The 25,490-nt window shown below is 39.9% G+C and overlaps 1 protein-coding gene and 1 long non-coding RNA gene across 6 annotated transcripts in view; one reads left to right on the top strand and one right to left on the bottom strand.

Moving 5' to 3' along the window:
• Positions 1-25,490, bottom strand: part of ATP8A1 (ATPase phospholipid transporting 8A1) — a 224,253-nt gene that overhangs the window by 75,715 nt on the left and 123,048 nt on the right. For all 5 annotated transcript variants that reach the window (XM_045816092.2, XM_045816093.2, XM_045816091.2 and 2 more), the window contains 2 exons: positions 14,305-14,443; positions 11,175-11,239 (listed from right to left, as the gene is read on the bottom strand). In XM_045816092.2, coding sequence (XP_045672048.1) covers positions 11,175-11,239; positions 14,305-14,443 — 204 coding nt within the window. The remainder of the gene's footprint in view (positions 1-11,174; positions 11,240-14,304; positions 14,444-25,490) is intronic.
• On the top strand, positions 3,431-8,368 carry LOC123804099 (uncharacterized). Its single transcript, XR_006783069.2, has 3 exons — positions 3,431-3,550; positions 4,435-4,549; positions 8,219-8,368. It is a non-coding gene; the product is annotated as an uncharacterized LOC123804099 (long non-coding RNA).

Below are 25,490 nucleotides of genomic sequence, written 5' to 3'. Positions count from 1 at the left end.
CTCACCCTTGTCAGATGGACTGAAGTTTATGAAGCTTCTACTTCTCACTGTAGTGTAAGCCCCACAGGTGTCTGTTTTCACTTACTTTCCATAAAAAGGACAAAATGCAACACAATGCTCCAGGAAGACACCTGCGGGAATCTTGCGGAGCAAAGACAGGGACTCTGCTAAAACCAGCCAACTTTGAGCCACTGTAAAATCGCTCTTCAGGACTTGTCAGCTGATGTGCAAAGTCACCAATTGAGGCAGAGAAAACAGGCATCCACGGACAACATGCAAATGCATGACTATAAAAAAGCGGCACTGTTTAGGTTACGAAGTCAAGGGTGGCCACGAGGGTTCACACGACGCTTCGGGGCACTGATAACATCTGAAGCCAGATGACGATGCCACGTTGTACAGAACTAATGTCCCAGAAGCTAGAAGGCAATACAGTATCAGAACGGCCCTGTTCTGCCATTTATGGATATCTTTATGCAGGCAGGTTACTTAACTTCTTGGAATCAAAATTTTCTCATTCATAAGACTGGGTTAATATCTGTTCTGTAGGGTTATTGTGGGGACAAAATAACTCCTTTACTTGTGAGTCAAGTGCCCTGCACAGTGCTTGGGTCAGAACTGACACCCAAGAAAGACCACTTCTTTCCCTTCTTCCGACATTAGGTTTAACAGAGGTACCAACATCTGATAAAGAAGGATCTGTAAAGTGTCAAATACTGTACAACAGAGCTACAGTTCAAGTGGTACCACGGAGAGAATTTTAAGTTTCCTTTTGAAATCTCCCATTGGCAACTTATTTCCAACCCACCTTCTCATTGTTAACACCCAACCCTACCAGCTATTTCTACTACATAAAATGTATCTGTCTTCCCCTCAACTCTAGAGAAGTTAGCGTTATCTCTTCTCATACAGCATATAGTTCTCGGTACATGGTGGGAAGACACGTATTTATGTAACTAGACTAGACTGTTTTTCTTTATCTCTTAATTTCTGTCTCCAAACTGACAGCTGTTGAGTAGAAAATAACTTGAAAGTTATAAACTGGTTTGGTGTTTTTCTCTATTTTTTTTATATAGATGACCATATCAATGTGTATGTTCGACTTAAAGCTTCCAGAAAGAATGTAAAATCGTATCTATGTAGAGTTACATGTGATAACATAGGACATGCAGATGAGCGCTTCATAAATACTAGGTTAAAATAAGTAATGATAAAGAAAATGCAGAGGCCATGTTTTGCTGGCATGTTCTTCAGATACCACACCATAACTTCACAGATATTGATTGTTTTTAATAGCAGAAAAATAAATATTCATCGGGCGGGTGTGTGAAAAAATCTTACTTTAACTTGCTAAAGGTCTACCTTTTAAAACCCATTATAAGTAAATTTAAAGTGTCAAAAAGGAGGATATATATATAAGAGTCTTAAACTAACACACATTTTATGAGTTGTTTTTGAGGTTTGGGGCCCCACCTCATCATCATTTAAGCCATGAGGTATTTGCAAATTTATGGTCCAATAACATTTCATTCTTTCTCTACTTTTACACTCTCCAAATGTTCACACCCTAAAATTACAAATTAACAGAACATTCCAAGGACATTCTTAATAATACATTATGACCGTATCAAGTATGGACAATGTTAGCAAGTTCTTAAAGAGTGAGTTATGACTCCCATAATAGCAACATGGATAAACTGCTGGGTATTACTTGTTTTTCGACAATGTGTTATTGATTCAGTGGAACACTGGACATTCCATATACGCCTGTATAACACATATATCCACTCTTCCATTGGCTAGTGCAGTAAGTTGTAAAAAAATGTATGCCTGAGAGTAGAGAGAAACTACATTTATACATAATTGGTCCATTTAGTATTCATTCCAGTGGGATCACCAGCTTTCTTGGACATAGTTTTTGACCAAAAAAGCTTTGGTGTTTTTGAACTCCCAGACTATACAAGAAACATAACCTTAAAAAACATATTCGTATAGAACCAAACTAACATAGAGTAATTTTTCCAAAGTGGATAAGGGCAGACAGAAGGTGAAATCATTAAAAACATATGGCCAAAGAGGTCCTCCAAAACAGCTTAGTGGAAGGCAGCCAAGAGAATGCATTTAATCAATACATATTGCTAAATATAATGAAGGGGGAAAAAGACACACACACACACACACACACTCACACACACACTTCCCATGCTTTGCTGATACATAGATATGGGCTTTCCAGGGTGGGAGTACATACAAAACACTGTAACGAGGAAACAGACCAATCTCCCAGTAGGGTCATGCCATCAGAAAGGTCAAGGGTTACAAAATGGAGGAAGGTAAGAAGAGGAAGTTGTAGTGCTGGATAAATTGCTCTTGGCCCCTGGGCAGGGGTTTGGGAAGTGGGATTATGATAGGTTCCATCAGGCAAATAACTCCTTACAAGGCATCTAGTCTCACTTGGGTAGCCCTAGAGAGGGAGGCAGAGAAGTGTGGAATCTGGGTCCGAGGCTGTGTTTCAGTGTTGGGGTAGGGGCACGCAGCAAAGAGAAACAAATCCAGAGAAAGGAAGGAAGAGTGAAGTAGGGGATATAATTATATAATTTAAGTAGTTTTGTGGATAAAGGCTTTTACCAAAGCTCTCATGGTAATTACTTTAAACCACCGCTGAAAGCCTCCTAAACACTTATTTTGAGCTTGGTATTAAATATTCTCTGGTGGCAGCAAAGACTCCAAGGCAGAGAAGAAGAATTCTAGAGGAACTAGGTCGGCAGACATCCAGTCTCTCAGACTGCCTTCGATCCCGCCAGGAAGAGGCTGCTCGGAATATACAGCCGGTTTTTTGAAAATAAGCAAATTACCAAATCGACGGTTTGGAGAAAGTAACAACCTGGGGCCTCTGAGAAATTGTCACCCCACAAAGACAGAACAGCAAAGAAAGCTAATGTTGGGCCCATTTTTCCTAATGATTTGAATTAATTAGTGTAGGAATGCAGAAGACTCATTATCTGCTGTATTTGCCCACTGCCAATCCCGAATGCACACCGTTTCCGTTATTTCATACGTACATTCAATAAAATCTTATGTACAGTTGTTGTAGTAGTAAAATGAAACGCCCGAATCCCATAAAGGCAAGATGCCCAAACACCACCCTTTTCCAGAAGGGCAACCGCCTCTCAGCTGCTTTTGTAGTCCTGGTGGTGAGTGGGAAAGGAGGGAGGGACAAAGTAGAAAATGTGAGGGTGCCTCCCAGAAAGCCTGCACCTGTGACTGAGTCTCTATGGCCACTGGAAAAGGTATGGTTATTTAAAAACCGGAAGAAAAATAGATGGTTTTGGACTTAGAGGGATCTAGGTTGAAGTTCAGGGTTCTGTGCTTGCCAGCTGTGTGAACTCCAAGTCTCTCTCCATGAGACAAACAGCCCCAGCCGCACAGACGCAGAGACTAATGTACGCAGAAACGCCTGGCACACAGTAGGTTGCCTCTAACCGGTCAGTTTTATGCTGCGGTGACTCGTCAGAAGAAATGTGCGGCAGAGATGCAAAAAAGTCACAAGGTATGACCAGCTCCCCTCAAAAAATATCAACAAGCTCTGGGGAGAGGGCGGATAGACTGGCGAGGAAGCATTTATCTGTAATTCTAGGACTCAGGGAGCTCTTGGAGGAGTTCAGATGTTTCGCCACGGGGGAAAAAAAAAGAAAAAAAAAAAGAAGAGAGATAAAGAATACTCAGACTTGTGGGTAGGAAGAATTTCTCAAAACCGAATTGCTATGAATCTGTGAACAACCTCACTCAGGGCTCTGCACACCAGCTAAGATGACTGAATTTTAAGGAAAGGACGCACATTTAGTTTTCATCCGACCCAACAATCATGTCTGATGGAACTTCTTCCACCACATACTCTGGCTTTGTGGCAGGCGGCGTCTTACATCAGAGGAAAAGAGAACAGATAATTTGTTCGTACGCTATTTTCATTTTTTGTAATGTTTACATTTTTTTTTTTTTACTAACTCGTTTCTTTCAAATGGAACAAAGTTGGCTTTCTTCGCTGAGAGCTACTTGGAGGGAGCAGCATGCCGGACGCTATTTGAACAATCGTCCTGCTGTGGGACATTAGAAAAACCTAACTTTGCTTCTGATAGGGATATATTAACACCTTAAAAGTTAAACTAAGATCTTAACATTTTCAGGCCAAAACGCTGAAACAGCTTTGCTAATGGGAAAAGAAAATTCACAGTCCTACTGCTCCCATGCTGGCAGCAAAGGCACATTCAGTGAGGTTTAAAACCTGCCTAAACTATTTTTCAAAGCAATACAAAATGTATTGTATTGGACTCGCGGGACACATCAAGACAAAACCTGAAGTAGCCCCAAGTCTCTTTTCTCCCCCTCCCTTTCTGGAGTCGAGTCAATAACTCGCTTATTCTGGATTTCTTTCAGGGGCCATTCAACGGTGGCTGGTTCCCCAAACGGTGAAATTTGTCTGCATAATGCACATAAGTCGAGCTTAAAAGGATACAGATGACAACCTCACCATTTATGTCATGAATGCCCTGTAAGTTATATTTGAAGCTTACATGGTGTTGGAAAATCAAATTCAGCTAGAAGAAAAAAAAAAGAACGATCCCATAAAGGGCTTTATTTTACCACGGTGTTGAAAAATATATAATCTTTTGCTTGTTAGTAACAAATGCGGTTAATAATTCATTGTCTATAAAATATATCAGTGAGGAAAAACATTGGTGTCCATAATCAAACCTGGGCTGACTTGGGGTCATATTCTCAAATTTAGCAGAGGGGTTTAGGTAGCGAGAAGGGTGGCTGTTTAAAATCACCTTTTTCTTTTAAAAAAACAAAAACAAAAACAAAACACCTCTTACAACAGCTGGCAATGAGGACCACCCTCCCTGGGAATAATAATGCTAAAAGAAATAATAATGATGAAGATTATGATAACGGTCTGTATTTTTAAAAAGCTCACTACATGCTGGCTATTGTCTATAAGTATTTAGAAGGTACTGTTCTGCTTAATCCTCACAATGTACCCCAGAGATGGGTATTATTATTACTCTTGTTTTACAAGAGTAGCGGGCAGCTGAGGCCCAGAACAATCTATTTGCTTACACCCCCGAATCCAAGGACTTCGATATGTCCTCCAATGCCAATTAGCACCAGAGGTCAAGTTAAAATTTTCCAATGGGCATAGTAGTATCTGCCTACTAATGTTTTCAGGTGTAAGTGTGATGGTTCCTATAAAGCCTTTAGTCTGGTACCTAGTACAAAAAATAAGCACTTCATAAACAGAAGCTAGTGTTTTTCTTATGACTATAACAGCAATGCACAAAACCCTGCAGGGATAGTGGGGCTCTCTTTTCACAGAAAGTCAGAAAGCTGCATTTTCCTCTGGGATCCATTCACTACTTCCCATACATCAGGGGCTGACTCCTACTAATTGGGCTGAATGTGAATGTCTGTTGCAGCAGAGACTACCTAGAAAAACTGCCCAGATGATCCGAAGGAGAGGTAGGCAGGGCTTCTCGGGAGTTAAACTTGTCAACACTGGAAACCTTTTGACTTTGAGTGGAGGAAATTTATTTCTCCAAGCCCTCTACCTACATACGTATTTAACCATCATTTCTGTTGATTCAACAAATATATAGTAAATATTTTTTCTTCTCTGTCCTCTTTCTGTTTCCTAGGGAAACCAGAGAGTAGAAAGGAGAAGGAAAAACAGTAAGAATGGATTTAAGATCCAGCCCTGCTCCCCAGGACAGATCCACCAACTCTCACATAAAAGAGACAAAGGCTAAGGGTCTATTATGTTATAATACAGAGACTAGCATATAATATAGAGACTCAGAAAGATTGTTCTGGCACACACAGAGTAAACGGCTTAAGAAATTATGGTCTCTCCTACCCACCCTCGACTTGACAGAGGAGGGCAGTGGAATCAGGGTGTAGAGAGCTTTCCGTACATTTCGAAAGGCCTTAATTAGACACTGTTTGCTAAAGACAGATTGAGATTCCCTAGTTCTTAGCTCACATTTTTAGACTTCTCCAGTTTTAGCAGACAGACGTTGAACAAATCATGACATACTAAAGATATGAAAGAGATGTGAGAAGAATCCCTTGGATCTAGGTCATTAAGTGGAAGGGGTTTCTAAGAAGGCTGTGGGATACCTCCTAGGCATTGCTGAGGAATTACCGAAGAAGTACCATATACACTTCGAGCCAGTAATTTGAAATTCCTGCCTTTGCAGACCCTTAAGGAAATGTCTCCTACCAAGAACATAATCAGAACTAATAACGTGGTTCAAGGCAGCACAATAAAAAATTATACCAATTATCTAAATGATCAATTTATTACAAATATCTAATAGATTTTGATCAACTTTAGATGATTCTTAATGGCACTTATCTATGAAATTTGATTTTCTAAACTCACAGAAAAACATGATCAAGCTTTCTAAGAAATCCTTTTGCTGACACTGTCAATATTAGACAATAGGTGGTAGGTGTCTGGGTATCAACACCCGCTGTGTTCTGGGCAGCGGCAGAAATGCCCGTCAGATTTCCGTATCAGATCTGGGCGCTTTCATTCTGTATTTTCAGCTGCAGTTTGGTTTTATACGTTCACTTGAAGGTTTTAAAGAATGCTGAATAGCCATTAATTTTTCAAGAAGGATAATTGTATTGAAACTCAAAATGAGAAAATTTAGAAAGCCAACTAACATTTTTTTTTCTTTTTTGACATGAGCATAAAAATTTCTGTTACTGTGATGGCCAGGAGAAAGGTTTTTCTATTTGGAAATTGAAGAGCCTCAAATATAATATTTTACTTGGACAAGTTCAACATAAAAAGAGAGATTCAACTTTAAAATGTTAACGTTATTAGGAATATCTTGGTAGAAAATTTGCACAGTTCATAGCAATACGCATCACTTATGTAAAAGAAGATCTACATTTATATCTTGCTTAGAAAAAAATTAGAAGGTGGGGAAATAAAATATATCTTTCGTAATGAAAATAATCATTGCACGAAACAACTTGCAAGCTGCTGAAATACTGTTTCTCTACAAAATTTTATACCATCTATGTCTTCTATGTGCCATGCCCTATGCTAACCATACCAGTCCTCTGCTAAGGGTAACATTATCTTCCCTTTATAGGCAGCAAAACTGGCTCAGAGAAGTTACTAATTTCAATTAGCCCAGGGTCCCATATTCAGAATAGGGCAGAACTGTACCATTTCATGGAATAATTTGAGTATGTTCATTAGAACTGTCACTTGATGAAACACACACCCAAAATCTATTTTCTATTACATTATTTCCTAAGATATTATGTTCCTATTAAGTTTATTACCTACATGTTAATTATTTGTTTGCGCTGATGGAATGGCAATCCCGTATTTTATCATAATCAGTACAATTTGAACACAGAGGATGCTTTTCTTTCCCATGACAATGAAAACTAAATAATCACTTATCTACAGGCATTCTAGCCCATCTAATGATTTGCTTGAGATCTCAGCTGCGGATTTTATGACACAGGATCTGAAGGAGCTATGCAAAGTGATGTTTCCTTTCCTGCTGGGAAGCAAATGAGTGCACCACAGCGGGTCTGACCCCAAACAGCCCGATTTGTAAAGTCACCACTTAACTCCCTGGGAGAAAAACCTTCCCCAGACGGCAGCGAGAGAATGCATGGCAGTCCAGAGCTGGATAAATGAGCCTTAATCCATTCAGCCAGGGTTTGCCTATGATCTTCCACACCACATGGTCACTTGAATTGCTAAGGATCTTTCTCACTACTTTACTCTTAAAATACCAGATACGATAAATTGCTACTGAATTTAAAACTGATACACAACTTTTTTTTTTCCCAAGGGAAACCCTTAATTAATCATTACTCAGTGACTTAATCGTCAAATATTTCTGGAGTACTTATCATGTGGTGGGGAATTTGCAGGGCATTGATAGAGAATGGTGAACCCAAACAGACATATTTGCACCCTGCTTTCACTAAAATTGACTGTTCCCTTGGGAGCCCTTCTTGTGTTTGGTCCAGTAGAAATAGGTAATACAGGGACCCTTCGGGTATTTATCACTTATGAGTTACCACCTGAAAACTTCAAAAGGAAAATAAATGCCCTCGTCTTCATAATCATGATGTAGTACACTGAATATTTTTGGCATTCCATTTTTCTTTCTTTTTTCTTGAGATTACTATTACCGCACTTGATCCTTAGAACAACACATAAAGAACGTGTTCATCCAAGTTGGAGAAAAATTATGAAACAGATGAAAACAAAAGCAGCATTGCTAACACACCCTCCACGAGGTGGAAGCTCAGACGCAGACAGAAAGGATCACGTGTCAGATCAAGCATGGATTGTCGTGCGTTTGCGTCAACGTCACGGGTCTGACCTCTGGCTTCTTTCAAGCGTCAGAAAAAAGCATCTCCTGCCTGTAACCCGTGTTGCTGACACAGGCCTAAACGCCTACAGGGACTGAGGGACTGCTGTCACCCAGGCTTCGGCAACGCTGTGAACAACGGCCGCCCAGTTCCGGAACCACTCCAGGGATCACGTGGGGTGTCTGCCTGAATTTCTCTCACACCGTATCGCGGGCATTGATGCTCCCATTCTCTGTTACCTACCTCTGATCCTGGTCCGTTGCCTGCACCCCACGCCTCCCCGCCCTTCCACGCTGGTCTGTGGACCGTTCCTTCTACACATCAAACATCTTTGAAGAGGCTGATGAAGTTGCTTTCCTTGCCCGAGGAAGCAGATTCTCAAACCTGGCCCAGCGTTCCGCAGTTGACCTGAGACCATCTTTCCAGGTTTCGCCCCTCTGTCATGTCTTTACAGTCTCCTCATAAATACCGTGCCACCGTCAAAGAAGAATTAGGTAGCTTCTTCTATACTATCACAGAGCAATTGGTACGGTCATAGTAAGTGAGAAAAGCAAAGTATAAGGCAGTGTGGATAGTATGCTGTAATTGATGTTCAGTGACAAAGTATGTGTGCCCGCATCTACGCGCACGTCCGTGAGATACGGCAGAGTATCTCTGGATAAACACTTGGGAACTGGAACCGTTCCTAGGGAGATAAACCAGGTAGCCTAGGTGTAAGGATAGGGGACTCACTTTTTAACACTTGTACTTGTCCCTTTCTGGAACGTGAATTTTTATCTTATGTGCCTACATTCATTCAAACAACGAATACTTGAAAATCATAACTTTGTGTCCAAGTTCAACGTTCCTCTTTCACGCCCCGAGTATACCTTGAATTTACTTGCATAAACTTTCTGCTTTAAGTATTCCTCCATTACTCAGCTGCTCACCTCTAACTAAATGCCACATACTTTATAAATACTTCCCTAAGCTGCACAATATTTTCATAGCAAGATATCTACCTTATTTATGTATCTGTTTTGTAGTGTTACTTGAATGCATTTTACTTCCCTTATTATCTTTAAGCGTTGGAAGGGAAGCATTATCACAGTTATAATTTTTCACAACCTGTAACTTGAATAAACCCCAAATTAACAATATGAAGGGTAGGGAACAGAGACAACCGTGAGCTCTAAGGGGCAGAGTCCACAGAGGACTTGCTTAGTGGTGTGTTCTTGGGGCTAGCAGAGAACTGCTGAATGAATAAATAAAAAGGAAAGTCTTCCAACCACAGGCTAGGAATTTGTGTGTGTGGGTATGTTTAGGATTAAAGCATGGTTCACGGGGCGCCTGGGTGGCTCAGTCAGTTAAGCGTCTGCCTGTGGCTCAGGTCATGATCCCGGGGTCCTGGGATCGAGTCCCACATCGGGCTCCCTGCTTAGCAAGGAGCCTACTTCTTCCTCTCCTTCTGCCTCTACCCCCAGCTTGTGCTCTCTCTCTCTCGCTATCTCTCTGTCAAATAAATAAATAAATAAAACCTTAAAAAAAAAAAGCACGGTTCACAAAATGTACTTATTATTAAAGATGTGAACAACTTTCATGGTTTCAAAATCATGTATTATTCTTTAGGCTACACGTTTCTTGAAGGTTTCACAAGAAAGGGAAAAGGATCACAAGGATTGTTTTGAGGACAAATAACGAAGAGCTCATCATTCCAATTCAAAGATCAGAAGTCAAATCACTTCTTAGATGTAATTTCTGTTCTCTACCTGACTTCTGAACATTTGCCTCTTCACCATCCCTTCTATGTACCTGGCCTCTCTCCACTTCACTCACATCCTTAATAACAGGTTCTTCTCTGCTTTGCTCTTTGCGTCACGGTGACTATTTTAAGCAGTTGTATACTCACCTCCCCTGTTCTGTCTTCCACCTTAAGTTACAGTCGCCTTTACTTTAAAATTCTTACAGGTCATTTGACCTGCATATTTTTTTGCTTAACTTCTATTTTACACTGTACACATAACAAATCTTTCCCAAATATAACTTCATGTGATCACAGCCATGAAAAAAGGACATCCTAGGAATTTATATTTCAGCCCAGAAGTTAGGACATTTAAAAAAATACAACAACAACATGACTTTCCTATAAGAAATGGTGAATTCGTGCATTTAATAGGTTCTGCAGATTTTTTTTAAAGAAACAAAACCTATATTAACCCTGGAAGCTAAAGCAGATATTAAATGTTTTATATACAAAATTCCCAGGTAGGGAGCGCCTGGGAGGCTGAGTCGGTTAAATGTTTGCCTTTGGCTCGGATCATGAACCCAGAGTCTGGGGATGGAGCCCCATGTTGGGTTCCCTGCTCAGCAGGGAGTCTGTGTCTCCCTCTCTCTTTGCCCCTGCCCCCACCTTGCTTGTGCTCTCTCCCTCTCTCAGATGAATAAATAAAATCTTTTAAAAAAAAATTCCCAGGTAGATATGAACAAACTGTAGTCACTCAGTAACCTCCTGACATAATGCTTTTGTAAAGTAGTTTTGTCTCACACCACCAAGCAAATCATTTAGCAACTTGTTTCAGCTGTCTCAGACACAAAGCTGGAATCTATTTACCTCAATGTGGTTCAGAACAGTATACATTATGTTACAGCAGAACAAGAATGAGAAGTATCTTTTAACCTAAGGAAGATCAAATATTTCTACAGCTATTTGGATATAAAATAAAATACTACAAGATGATTAAGTTATTAAAGCATTTTTTAAAAAATAAGATAATTTTACTTACATCAAGAGAGCCTTCATTTATAACGATCATTCCCATGTTCTTCCTCAAAAGTTTGCAGGAGTGTCCTATGTCCAAACAAAGAGTAGATTAATTGATATTATTCATTTCTCTAGAGAGAAGTAGTGAAGATGTTAAAGTGATAATACTATAAAAACATCTAAATTTTATTTATTTTTAATCTATTTTATTAGATAAAATTAAGGTTTTATCTATTTCATTAGGACTTGATGACAGTCACCTGTTTCCAGTTTGCAGGAAGTTAAAGAAATGCTCTGCTTATTAGAGGAGTGACACAAGGATAACATTTGGTGTGTGAAGGCTGTCTTGATAAACAAGTAGGGAAAGAGAATGTGGTGATGATTCTCAGTGTCCTGAAAACTAACGAATTTATATGGAATGTCCTTCACGATGACCAACGTGAGGAGAGCAGATGGGCTGATGGTTGTTTCTGGAGGAGGTGCAGAACGGTTGTCCGGCTATCTTTTGGACCACTGATCCCACCACCATCTCCCCACCCTTGGACTGTGGTCATGTCCTCTACGGTCCTGTCCTCTCTTGCTTGCCATACCTGCCGTGGGGTGAAATCACCCGCTCATTAAACCAACTCTGCCTCCTCTGGACCCATGGGCGTCTAGCTGAACGTGGCTGGAGAGAAAAACCTCGCTGACTGGTGTTTAAAATATGACCATCACATGTAAACTAATGTCATCGATACTTACTCCTTTTGTGAGCTCATCTGATACAATGATTTTAAACACCATCTAAACACTGACCATTCTGGAACTCAGATCTCCCACTTAGAGCTCTTCCCTAAACTCCACCCTCTCACACTCCAGTGCCTGGGTAACACAGATACTGAGGTGCAAATCAGGCATCTCAAACCTAACAGATCCAAAAATGAGACCCCTGATCTCCTCCCAGAAAACCTGCTTCTCCTCAGTCTTCCTCATTGTGGTTAGTGGTGACTCCATCCTTCAGTCACTATGGCTAAAATTCTTGGAGTTATGCCTGAGTCCTTTCTTTCTCATGCCCTACATGTAATCTATTAGTCAATCCTGTGGGCTCCATCTTTAAAATATATACGTATTCCAACCATTTCTCACCAGCTTCACTGTTACCACCCAGGTCCAAGTTACCACCATGCCTCACCTGGATTAATGTGAGAGCCTCTTCACTGGTCTCCCTGCTTCCACACCTGCTTCCCTTCCAGTCCATTCTCAGCCAGCCTAGTGTCCAGACTGATCGTTTTCACAGGAAAGTTAGTCCATGTCTTTCCTCTGCACAGAACCATCCTGTGGTTTCCCATCTCACTCAGAGTAAATGCAAAGCCCTCACACGGGCCTGGAGGTCTCGTCTAACCGAGGCTCTGTTACACTGCTGGCCTTTTCTCCAACTCTCCCTCTTTGCATTTCTGCTCTTTCCAGAACAGAAGACAGCTTTCCCTAATCATCCAAACGACGAGCTCCCTCCCTCTTCTCTCTTAGGTTGTTTCTCAAATGTCACCATCTCCATGAGTTCTTCCTGATCTCCTGATTTAAAACTGAATCCTTCTGTGCAATGCACTGTAACCATTTGCTGTATGAATGAATCTCACCTACTATTCTAGGAAAAGAGCCCCAAAGATTATGACCCAAGACTCGAAAAGTTAAATGTTACCAGAAACTACCACCATTCTCTTCACAGGAACAGTCACAATGGCTACATGCCCTGAACTATTTTCAGGATCACTTAATTTTCCTCATGTATCACTCTTTGTCACCACACAGTCTCCCTCTACCTGTACTCACGTTTTCTGCTCAACATGCTTGTCTTTGAGGTCTCCCAACTCTAAAGCATTCTGTATTCCTGTACATCTTCTTTCCATTTGTCTCTCACACCAGTGATAATTTTTATAATCAAAATTAACCATTTGTGTGGCTTAGAGATTTACACTTCTACTAGCTAGTGTCTCTTAAAAATGAATTTTCCTCTACTACCAGCAATTTACTATAAATTTGTAGTTTATGTTTATAGAATGCTATGATACTAAAAATTCTAAAAGGAGCATCAGCTAAATGTTTCTCAATGATATTTGACGATGACTTTTTAAAAATGTGGTTTCGGTCTGTAAACACCTCTTAATGGTTTCAACTTTGGGAGAGTTTTGGATGTAATTCATATCATGAATATCCAGAGATTGAATCTATGTCAGGGTTGACAGTGTTCAGGCAACCTACTATTCCTGAATGTAAGAAAAAAAAAAAAAGAGTGACATTTTCTTGCATATTACTGGTACTACAGGCCTCACGCCAAATACTAACGTTCTTCTCAATGAGACATCCGTTATGGATGAATTGTGTTCCCCCCCCCCCCCCACCGTTTTACGTGTTGAAGCCCTAACCCACAACATTTGCAGATTGGGCCTTCAAGAAGTTAGAGTTACGTGAGGTCAGAAGGCGGGTGTCTGATCCAATAGCACTGGTGCCCTTGTAAGAAAAGGAAGAGACACCAGGAGGGTGCGTCTACAGAGCAAGGGTTGGCTGAGGCCACTGCAAGCCAGGAAGAGCAGCTTTCAGAAGCTTTGAAACCTGCTGACACTTGGTCTTGAACTTCCATCTTCCGGAACTATGAGACAATAAATTTCTGCTGTTTAAACCACACCATCCATGGTATTTTGTTATGGCAGCATGAGCTACCTAAATAAACCTCTTTGTGAAAAATGAATTAACTGCAGGATGAATGAAAACTGGCAACCTTCTTATTTCCCATCCCAGAAATAACCTGTGGTCACATGAGCAAGTGCCAATACACAAGTCAGCTGTAATCCCAATCTCCAGACGCTCACAGGCAACTGCAGAGATGTGATCTTCATGTGTCAATTATGGATGGAAGGCGGGGGTAGGCAGAGATACAGAGGTGAGGGAGGGTTACTTTGTGGCTGCAAGAGCTAAGGTCTGGCTGTATACACAACCACTGCAAATGTAAAGGGGCACTGGGGCCATAACTAAATAGAGAAACGCAATAATATTACAAATCTGGAAATCTTACAAAACCAAATCTTTCAGATCTTGAAATATCTCAAATTTATCTTCTAAAATATGTCAACAGGTTAAAAAGCATCACAATTTAAAGCTTAAATTAGGTGAATTACCAATGTTAATGGCGGTTTCTTGCTTGTCTCCTGTAAGGATCCAGATTTTGATGTCTGCTTTCATGAGAGTTTCTATAGTTTCAGGCACTTGATCTTGTAATTTATCCTCAATGGCAGTAGCTCCAAGTAGCTGAAGATTCTGGGGAAAAGGAGTGGAAAAAATTTGAAGAAGAAAACCAGTTTAGATTAGTTAATTAAAGTGTGCATATGTCTTTCCATTGGAGACTAAATGGTAATACACTGACTTTGATATCAATTCCAACTATCCCACTGAGTTTTCTCTTAAGGATCCCTGACTTTAATCTAGTACTGTGCCATGAAACTGAAGATACCTGTACTACCTTACTCCTCTCTAAGGTAGGGAACGGGTTCTTACAAACACAGAAACACAACAAAGAGCCATATAGAAGGGGGAAATCAAAAGGGAGTTAAACAGGAGCAGGAAGCTACTGGAAAATACCAACAACTATGGAAGATCAACATAGCAAAGAAGCAATCTTGCTGACCTGTTTGAAAAAGAGTAAGAATAAATGCTTATTAAAAGAAAAAAAAAAGAAAGAATGCTTAATTAAATTGTAATTTGATGCCCTGTCAGAAAAGGTACACATATCATACAATTAGAAATGCTGAGGGAGAGAGAAAGAAACCCAGTGAGATCATCAGTGTCTGTAAGAAAGAACAGGTGGACACTTTTCACGTTGCTCCGTATTTGCGTAGCGGAAGGCCAGAGACTGTTCGAATGCTTGCTCACTAGACGGTATCTTTCATACAAGACTGAACACAATCAATGCGCTCTGCAGGAAGCTCTTCTAATTGCTCACCAAGAAGAAAAATGGTTTCTGCTCTCATCTGCCTAAATGGAGGAAAAAAGAGAACAACTTTTTGGTTGTTAGGCAAACCTGGCTCATCACATAGATGCAGGTAATTGTTCTTGGTCCTAAATACACAGGAATGCACAGTGACAAACTAAGCCACAATCTTAACTGATTCTTGGATTTTTCCCTGTAACCTAACCACCAACATGATCCACCCCAACATTTATCTTTCTTTTCAAGCTCTGTCTCCCTTTTTGCCTTGTGTGTGTGTGTGTGTGTGTGTTTTAAAGATTTTATTTATTTATTTGACAGAGCGAGAGAGCAAAAGCAGGGGGAACAGGGGGAATAGCAGAGGGAGAGGGAGCAGGGAACCTGATGCGGGGCTTGATCCCACGACCCTGAGATCATGACCTGAGCTGAAGGCAGATGCTTAACCATCTGAGCTGCCCAGGCGCCCTCCCTTTGTTTTTTATTTAAAGTATCAGACAAGGACAGGATAAGTACCAGGGAAATCAAGTGCTAAGGAGAGTGTCCAAATTGGCAAAAACAAAGAAAGCATTCCATTTTCTCTCTTCCTTCGAACATTAAGCTCTATTTACTCTTTACCAAAGTTTAAGTTTAAAATTAGTCTTAAGTCTTAGTAGGCATGGAAAATACATTAAAATATGTGCAAACACACCTGAATAAGTGACAGAGTTTATGAATGTATTAGTTAGGAATGCTTTTGGCTATAAGTAATAGAAAAAAATCTAACAACGGCTTAAATACAGATTTGGTTTTCCTTCCGTAAGTAGTATTGGGACAGGCAGTCATGGGATTAGATTCACTCTGCACGTCTCTCTCAACATCTCAAGGTGGCGGCCACAGCTGTAATTAGCACTGCCACACCCGAGGACAAGAGTAAGGGGGTAATGCCAACTGTACCCATCTCTTATTTGAAAGCAAAAGTGTTTCTAAAAGTCCTCGGATTTCCAAATATGGCCATATTCGGTTATTTGAACTTACATGGCCATCCTTAACTAGTAGTACTTAGCTTTTCCAGCCTCAATGGTGGGATGGGAAGACAGAAGAGGGATGGGAATGGGTGTTAAATCAGCCAGCCAATACCCACCACTTACATCAACATGGATGGAACTGGAGGGATTATGCTAAGTGAAGTAAGTCAAGCAGAGAAAGACAATTATCACATGGTTTCACTCATATGTGGAACATAAGCAATAGCATGGAGGACCAGAGGGGAAGGGAGGGAAATCTGAAGGGGGAGAAATCAGAGAAGGAGACGAACCATGAGAGACTATGGACCCCGGGAAACAAATTGAGGGTTTCAGAGGGGAGGGGAGTGGGGGGAAGGGGTAACAGGGTGATGGGTATTAAGGACGGCACATGCTGTGATGAGCACTGGGTGTTATACGTAATTAACGAATCATTGAACACCACATCAAAAACTAATGATGTACTATACAGTGGCTAACTGAACATAATAAAACAAATAAGTAAATTAGCCAACCAATAGTCTTCGCCACAGTGCTTGTAGATGGGCATGCATGTGCACTGGTGTTTATGTACACGTGTGTTCATGTGTGCGTGTATGTTTGTAGAGACACACAACACATCCCCCACTGCTTTGCCTGGAGAAACTTGGCTCATCCTGCAAGGCCAAACTCAAAAGTTACTGCTTCTTTGAAGTTTTACTTATAATACAAGTTTTCCCCTCTGCAGTGCCCTGATAGAACTCTGCTCATCTTTACACATCTTAATTTATCATATTCAGATTAACCGTTTAAATGTACAACTGATAGTTTCGTTCAAGAGTAGGGACCATGTCTTGTTCATTTTTATACTACATCTCCAGAACACTGACAGTCAGCACTCAGCGTTTGTTGAGTTAGTGAAAGTGAGGGAATGACCAAAAAACAAAACAAAAACACCAAAAAAACCAAAACCAAAATCCAAATATAAGGTATTGCTGCAATCTAGACCATATTCTTTTGAATATACTCCAAATAAGTTATATAGCTATTAGATTCCCTTGATGTATGACTTCTTAGTTTATAATACATAAGACAGGAAGGCAAATTCCCTTCTTTAAGGAGATAGTATTATTTTATTATCTGTAATGGGAAGCAGATTTGAAATCGATCATAACCTGGTGAATAATTATCATCAAGAAGCTCAAGAAAGAAGGAAGAACAGTTCAGCAATAACTATGCCAACATCACAATTGCTGTATTTCAACGTTCAGACAATGATTCTATCCCCATTCTTTCAGCTACTTTTGGGGCATCTGCAGCTAAATCATCCTGGCCCCCATCCCAGGGAAGATCAGAATATAGCTGTGTTCAAATGTCAAATATTCCACAGAAAGCATGATAAGATTTTTTTGATGATCCGGGGGATAGTTCAGTAATATAAGCTTTCAAAATTTTCTAACCTAAAAAATTATTTTTTTTGGAATGTGTCACAAAACTCTGAGGTAAGTAGATAACGGGAGAGCCAAGATGTGAACACATTCATCAGAAATCCATAAACAAGTATATTTGAGTATCTTGTAGTTCTAAGGGGAGAAATGATTCAGGAAGTATACAGATATACATTCCCATGCACAAATCTAATAAAAATAAACTGCATGGGGGAGATCACATTGAAGCCATATTTGAAGGAAGGATTTAGTTTTGCACAGGTAAGAAGGAAACATTTTTTAAACCAGGTAAAAATACTATAAAGGACTAAAGAGGTAGGGCCAGTGATGTGTATGTGGAGAAAAGTCAACAAGCAGGCTAACCTGGGGTGTGTTGGTGACTTGGATAAAAGGAATTTCTAAAAAGGCTGATGAAACAGTTCTGAATAGTCAACAGTGGGTCTATTTTGAAGCCTACAGAGGAAAAACTGTGTTCTCAAGTCCGTTAATCTTCCTTTTATTCTAGGAACTCCTCGGGAACAGCACTTGCTAATTTGAGTGCAAGGCTCTGCAGCCACCTTTCCTTTGGCCCTGGTGTCATTTATTGTGAGATTAAGATCTTGAGTGATAGGCTGTTCTGCCCCTGGAAATTAATATCTTTAGCTACATAATGACCACTAGAAAAAAAAATTTGAACTTTGCGTGCTTTTCCTGATTATAACAGAGGAGTGTTTAAGCCATAATCAATTTCATCCCAAACATGTATTACCTTACACAGATGGCCACTAATGGGCTCTATGGGAATTACATATTCAGCAAGTGTTGAAACGTGATAAAATTCCCATGGCATTTATGGAATTAAAAAAAAAAAACCTCAAACACTAATTTTACTTTCAAAATGTCACTATGCCAAAAGTTATAAAGGTTTCGGGTTGATGACTCTTCGACATAATGTAGATTTAATTATCACTGAAAAATCATGAAATAATATTTATTCACCTAGTAAAGCCCTCAAGAATCTTATTTTCTTTCAGATGTTCATAATGTATGCAGAATTTTGAAAAGTCATATAAATGTAAAATTTCTACCCTAGTAAAGATAAAAGGCTTCATGCAGCGTATTTAAAAACTGTATGATAAAATGTATTATGATGGATTTAGAAATTATGTTTTTCCCAGAACATGTATATTTTGCTAAATAACAGAACCTCAAAATGACTTATTTCCGTATTAGCAAGTGTTTGGTTAGTACTTAGATGATTTCGTATTTTTACAAAGTCTGTGTTAATGTTCCTAAACGATAAAAAGTGTAATAATCAAACTTGTATCAATCTGGGCTTCATATTACAACAGGGACTATCCGGCAGAAGTTTCTTTAAAGACAAAGAAAGAAAGTTGGTAAGAAAGTTATCCTACTGGAGTAAATATCGGCAACATTTGGTAGCCTCTACTTCAATATGAAATAAGATTGTGGCCAGGAAGATGAAGAAATATTTCCTTACTAGAGAAAATGTATCAGACACTGCCAAGTGCGTTACATTTATTAATTCAGTTAATAGCTTTGGGGAGGTTCAGTAAATTATCCAAGGTCAAACAGAGGTGCAGCTGAGCTGCAATGGTAAGAACAAAATCCCGGGAATCAACAAACACCCAAAGGCAGCAAATGAGAAGTAAAACTGATTAAATGAAAGAATTTTATTCAAATCATTATAGGTTTTTAAATATTTGTTTCTGTTCTTCAGTCTTCGGTAGTAACTTTGTTTCTCTGAAGTGGTTTCAGACTTGGTCCTGAGCCACTCCTGCCGAGCATACCCATTCCCCCGTTTCCACCTGCAGGCTCCGGAGTTACATTTTGGGACGGGCTCCTCTCCACACACACAGGCCTGCACTCATCTTTCACAGATACATTCCAAGCAAGTCGTTCTGGGCAAGATGGTGGGATCCAACAATGAGTTCCTTCCCCTGGGTAATTTACATTTTAGAACTTAACCAGTGGAGAATCTTCTTTGGATTCCCCCTAGCTCGCTGATTGTACCTCCTTTCCTTTTACTGGTGTCTGTTTCTCCTGGATCCCGGCTGCCTGGCTAGCATCAAGCCCCAAGTAAGTAGCCAGGGGGCCGGAAACCTAGGGCGGTGGTTATCAGAGTCACCTAAGGGGTAATTATACGCAGATCGCGGGGCCCCAAACCCAGAATTTCTCGTCGAGTAGGTCTGACGTGAGATCTGGACATGTGCAGTGGTAACGGTGCTATGGCCCCAAGGACCTAGCTCTAACAGCTGCTTAGGTAGAGCAAGGCTGACAGGCTGTTCCTGTAAAGGGACAGACAGTAAACATTTTAGGGTTTGAGGGCTACGCATTCTCTGCTGCAACTACTCCGTTCTGACATGGCATGAAAACAACCAAAGACGATGGTGAACAAGTGGTTGCTGCTGTGTTCCAATAAAACTTTATTTACAGAACCAGGCGGTGGGTGCTGGCGTTTGCAGACCCTGCTCTGCAGAATACCTGTGAGCAGCCCTTCTCTGCAGTGGGCTCCAGTCTGCTCTGGATATTTCCTTGTCCAAATCCTACCCTTCTTCCTTAGGATGGCCTCAGAATCCTCTGGACCCAGTTCTCTCTCTTTACAATCCCAAACTACAGACAAAATCTCTTAACTGTAAGACGGGGCTACCATCAGAGAACAGTGTTCTCCCCAAATAATATTACCATATGCTCTAAATGATCTTAAAAGTAAACAAAACATTTTTTGTGGGTACAAAAGGGACACACAGGGAAGGGATCTCTTCTTTAGTCTGGCTGGCTCAAAGATCCAGTCCAACATGAGTTAACACTTGACCTTAAATCTTAAGTGAAGAATTAAGACTTGGCCAAGGGTGGGGGGGGGGGAAGGATGGGCAAAGGAATTCCGAACAGAAGAAATCACATGTGTGAAGAGAGAAGTATGCAAACGCATATTGTGTTTGAGAAGCTGCCATTGAGACAGTATGGAAAGAATACATGAAACGAGGTGTGGTAGGGATTCAAATGATATTAACCTGGTAGGATTGCTCTAAGGATGAAATCGGACCAGTCATCTCAAACTTTGAGAAGTCAGGAAAAAAGAGGAGGCTGGAAAAACCAGTAGGGAGTGGAAATGGAAGGGTGGGTTTTGTGCACGATTTCAAAGGCAAAGGTGATGTGAAAAGGAGTTTTAGAAGAGGGACAGGATCAGACTTACATTCCAGAAAGATTACTGGTGGCAGACTAGGGATGGATCAGGAAGAACAGAGGCCTTAGGACCAGTTAAGAGGCTATGGCAGTTATCATTCTGTTTAGCTTGGAAATATGGTAACCCTGGACACAGGATGAGCTCGTGGGTATGTGATCCTTAGTCATTTTATTGTGCTGATCGCAAGGGCTGCCGGGCTCCTCTCTGTTCTGCATTCCACTGGTCGACGTTCACCCTTGTGGGTTTTCTTCTCAGCATCTTGGAGCATGCAACAGTGGGGCTTTATTTAAAAAAGGAGAACCTCGTACTTTCCTTTCAGTGTAAGTGGGGCTACAGAACGCTGGGACTAAGAGCATTAAACCACTGGAATGACTCATTTGCCTGCTTCTGGAGAAATCAGGCAACTGGTTCATTTTTCTAAGGCCAAGGAGATTTTAACTTGGTGCTTTTTGAACCACGGAAATCATACTTGAACTCTCATGCAGCCGAGGGCTTGCCAAATAAGAATTCACACACCCAGCTGAAAGGAATCAGGATTTGAGAGGCGATTGGGTGTAGCCTACAAAAACAACATCCATCTTCTCTGAGAGAGAAGACAGCAATACCCAGGGTGGAAAGCCTACCCTGAAATGCTCATAGTAAGAGACCTATCAGGCCAGAAAGGAGATGCATGTGAACAGAGATCTAAGGGATCCTTAAAAACTTTAAATACGATTCTAAAGATGGGTTGAGGGAAAATCATGAAAAACAAACTTCTGCCTCTAGTTTTAAGGAAAATAGGGTGTCCAGAGCCACCTCATTGACTCCATGGACATGTCCCAACCACATCAGTATCTCTCAAGTGCTGATCTGTTGGTTGCACAACCAACATGCTTGGTTACATTTTATGTCTCACGTTTACAACATTTTACATACATTCTTGCTTTCTCTATACCAAACCCACAGAATAACATGTGGATTGTTAACGTGGGTTTTGGAATTAAGATGGAACTGGGATTTGAATCCCTACTTTGCCAACCACTTGATACATGTTCTTCAGCAAGTACCTTTCCTAGGAATTTCTACACCTGCAAGATAAGGCTAGTAATACGGACTGAATAGGGTCGATCTGAGAATGAAGTTAGATCAGTCATCTCAAAACTTTTTTCTTTTCTTTTCTTTTCTTTTTTTGAGTAGTATCATAGGAAAAAATGTTGAGTACTCACCTAGGACATCGCTGTGTTTTAATAAAACATGTTTGCTCTGTTAATATTAATAAATTCTGTACTTTCCAGGATGCAAAAACAGAAATTATAAAAAAGCTGAGATAAAATATAAAAAGAAACTATCACATTTTCCTGCTCACCCCAAAGGATCATCTTGTGTACCCCACTTTATAGGCCCTTGAACTAAGTAATCAGGGTAAAGAGCTGAAGACTTGGAGTTTAGTCAATGCTCAAAAGTGGCAGGTCTCAGTAGATGAACTGATAGACTGCAAATATTCTTAAGCAAACAGTAAAACAGGAAACTACTGGAATTTTAAACCACGAAATCACTAGTACATCATGTAAATTTTCATCTAGTACATTTCATTTTTTAGTATAAACGAAAGTGATATTTGCAGCTACTAAGAACAGCAGTGGTAGTTTTATCTGAAAAAGCATTGCATTCTAATACAGAAGTTACTGTGAACTTGGCAGTCATAAATGTTCAAGAGAAGTCCTGTTTTCCATTAAGTTTTATATTTTTCTAGGAATCCTCCAAACCACTCGTTGCCACATGTTGCTAAACTGTTGTGTTTAGTCACACGGAGTGTAATGGTTGATCTATATTATGCCACATCAAAGCAGTCTTTAAAAACCTCAGAAATGTCAACCACATTTGAGGGAGGAATAAAGGAAATAATGTAAAAAAGATCACTACACCTCATTGTCCTATCTTAGTGACTCATCTCGGTGCCCGGGGCACTAAGTCCGGTCTGGAATTAACATTTTTCAGCTTACAAGTGCCCTGCCTATCTCCACCCACTAAAATTGAAGACAGGGATGTCTCTGTCCCTGTCCCCTGCTAGCCCGAGAGCCCAGAACAGAGCCTGCCATGGGTTTAGACATGTGCTGTTGAATCTTTCCAACCATGTGCTTCTCACATTCATATGCTAAATAACTTAGAAGACAAGTCTTTAAAATGGCTGAGTCTACATTTCTATAGAATGCATTCTTGAAAATTATTAGCTGTTTTCCCTATCCCTAAATAAATCCTTAGTGACAACACATGTGATATGAACATCCTCACTGTGTACAAAGCATAGACTGTATTAGTAATAGGAGCCAGGCTTTCATTAAGCAAGCACCTACTAAAGAAACTTAGCTTCTGGATAAATTATTTAATTGAATCATTTATTTATTCGTCAAATATTTATTCAGCAATTAACACAGGGCAGACAGGCAGGCACTGGAAATACAGTGATGAATACCATAAAAAGAGTTCCTTGCTCTCATGAAGCTTCAATCTAGTGGTGGCTCTACATTAATAAAAAATTACAAAATGTGTGTGAAACATTGTAATCTGATTCAAAGGAGGAATAGACTGTCAAAGCTACAGTTTTCTGATTACTTTTAAGCACACAAATGATCCTCCCTGACTCCTCTCTATTAAAAATACTGCATCAGGGGCGCCTGGGTGGCTCAGTCATTAAGCGTCTGCCCTCAGCTCAGGGCGTGATCCCAGAGTCCTGGGATCTAGCCCCGTATCGGGCTCCTCCGCTGGGAGCCTGCTTCTTCCTCTCCCACTCCCCCTGCCTGTGTTCCCTCTCTCTCTGGCTGTCTCTCTCTCTGTCAAATAAATAAATAAATAAATAAATAAATAAATAAATAAATAAATAAAATCTTTAAAAAAAATCGCATCAGATAAATTATCATTTTTTAAAAACATATTTTGTAATCTATGCCAAATAACAAGAAAAAAAAAAGAAAAAAAAAACCCCAACTTGATTGCCAGGGAAATCCTGCTTCAGTCACTGCCCAATCTAGACAGGTGTTAGATCTCACTCTGTTTTCTGCTACTGCTCAAGATAAATACTTTGCTTTCACAAACAGTACATGTGATTAGTAGGTCATCTGTGCAATGCTGAAGATATAACTGCATTTTTCTTTTGAAGCAAATAAATATAAAATGTTTTCAAAAGCCTGTATTTACCATGAAGGCACACCTTCTTATTTCAACCAATGGTTTAATTATAAAATCTTCCCTGATAAGATCAGAGCCCTCTCTACTATTAATTTTCAAAAGAACCCAGCAGCAGAGTATGACTATGAGGCAAAAAAAAAAAAATTTTTTTTTGTTTTAGAAACATGTTAGAATAAATGCAAAGTGACAGATCAAAGAACAAGGTGAGAAATTTCAGAGAAACCACTGCTAATGAAGCATAAAGCTTCGTAATTATTCTGTTACTTATCTGTAATTTTTCCTGACCAAGTACATATAAATTAGTTCTAAATTTAATTTTAAAAATCAGATTTTTAAAAATGCAGACCAACACTATTAAGTGGTTTCATAATCTAAAATTACCAGTCCAAATACACTAATTGTCTTTCAAAAGAACAAGGTTAAAGAAGGTAAAGCAGGTCAAGTATACTGTCTGAAGGAATGAGACAACTAAGTTCTCAGAAGTGGTGAGGAAGAGGTGAAGAGGTGTTACCTTCCATAAAACCCCAAACGATGCCATGATTCCCCTTCCTAAACTGGGTCAAGACACCTCAAGCACCTGATAGGATTCTAATTAATCCCCTTTGCATTTTAACTATGTGAACGAACCTTCTTGTTCCTGTATGATTTTGTCTTCCTAGGAATAAATGCTGCCTCTTGGCCTATATTTAGCAACGGAAAAAAAGATGTTTCAGGAACATCTTGAAACAACTCATAGCATTAGATTTTTTTTTTTTTAATCCTGGAAAGTTTACCATCTGAATGCAAGTGTTAGAGCTCAGACTGTCCCACCCGATAGCAGAGATGACCCTGTTATTTTATAGACGGTTGTAGAAGTCCTAAATCCTCTCCTCTAACAATGACTTGTCAGTAGGGAAAACAATATCCAGAGGGTTTTTCAAACCTCTCACATTTCCTACTTTCTTTTAGTGCCTGGAGGGTGAAGGGAGTATTTTCTAGAGCTCAGATTGCTGGGAAAGAAAAGTGACAAAGCACTGTGCCAAGGGACCAATATCCTTATCTTCTTGGATGTTCTTGGTCTATTTGGATATTTTTGCAGCTTATGCTAGGAGTTTATAGCACCCAAAAGAATAAGGCTTTAACCAAATTTCAAAAACTGAATTACTTGTTTGAACAAACACTGGAGGATAAGATAGAAAGGCTTAAAATTAAGTACAACCGTCATCATTTATAATGTTTTTACTTATTTTGTAACATATTAAAAATATTCTCATTTTCAGGAAAAGCTCTACAAATCTTTCAAATTTTGAATGTCTTTAATGTAGCACTACCACTAACATGTCAATGGCAATTCGCATGATTAATTCAAATATGTTCAGAAACATCTTGTATAGAGCCACAACAATGATCTGGTCTTTTATTGAAAAGTGAAAAGTATTGAAAATCTATAGTATTCAGAGGAGCACACTTCCCCAAAATTTCACACACAGATGGAATATTATACGGTTTTCAAACGGTGCTCAGTGGAACCCCAGAATCGTGAAAAGCTCCTCACAGACCATGACGACGGCAAGGTTTTGAGGCTGAGGGGAGAGCCAGTGTGGGGCTCCTCCCTACCCCT

This window comes from Ursus americanus, chromosome 8, assembly GCF_024610735.1.
Source record: "Ursus americanus isolate L20-20 chromosome 8, mUrsAme1.1.p, whole genome shotgun sequence".
Taxonomy (NCBI): domain Eukaryota; kingdom Metazoa; phylum Chordata; class Mammalia; order Carnivora; family Ursidae; genus Ursus; species Ursus americanus.
The sequence above is the reverse complement of the archived record's forward strand: the minus strand, read 5'-3'. Positions and strand labels throughout refer to the sequence as shown.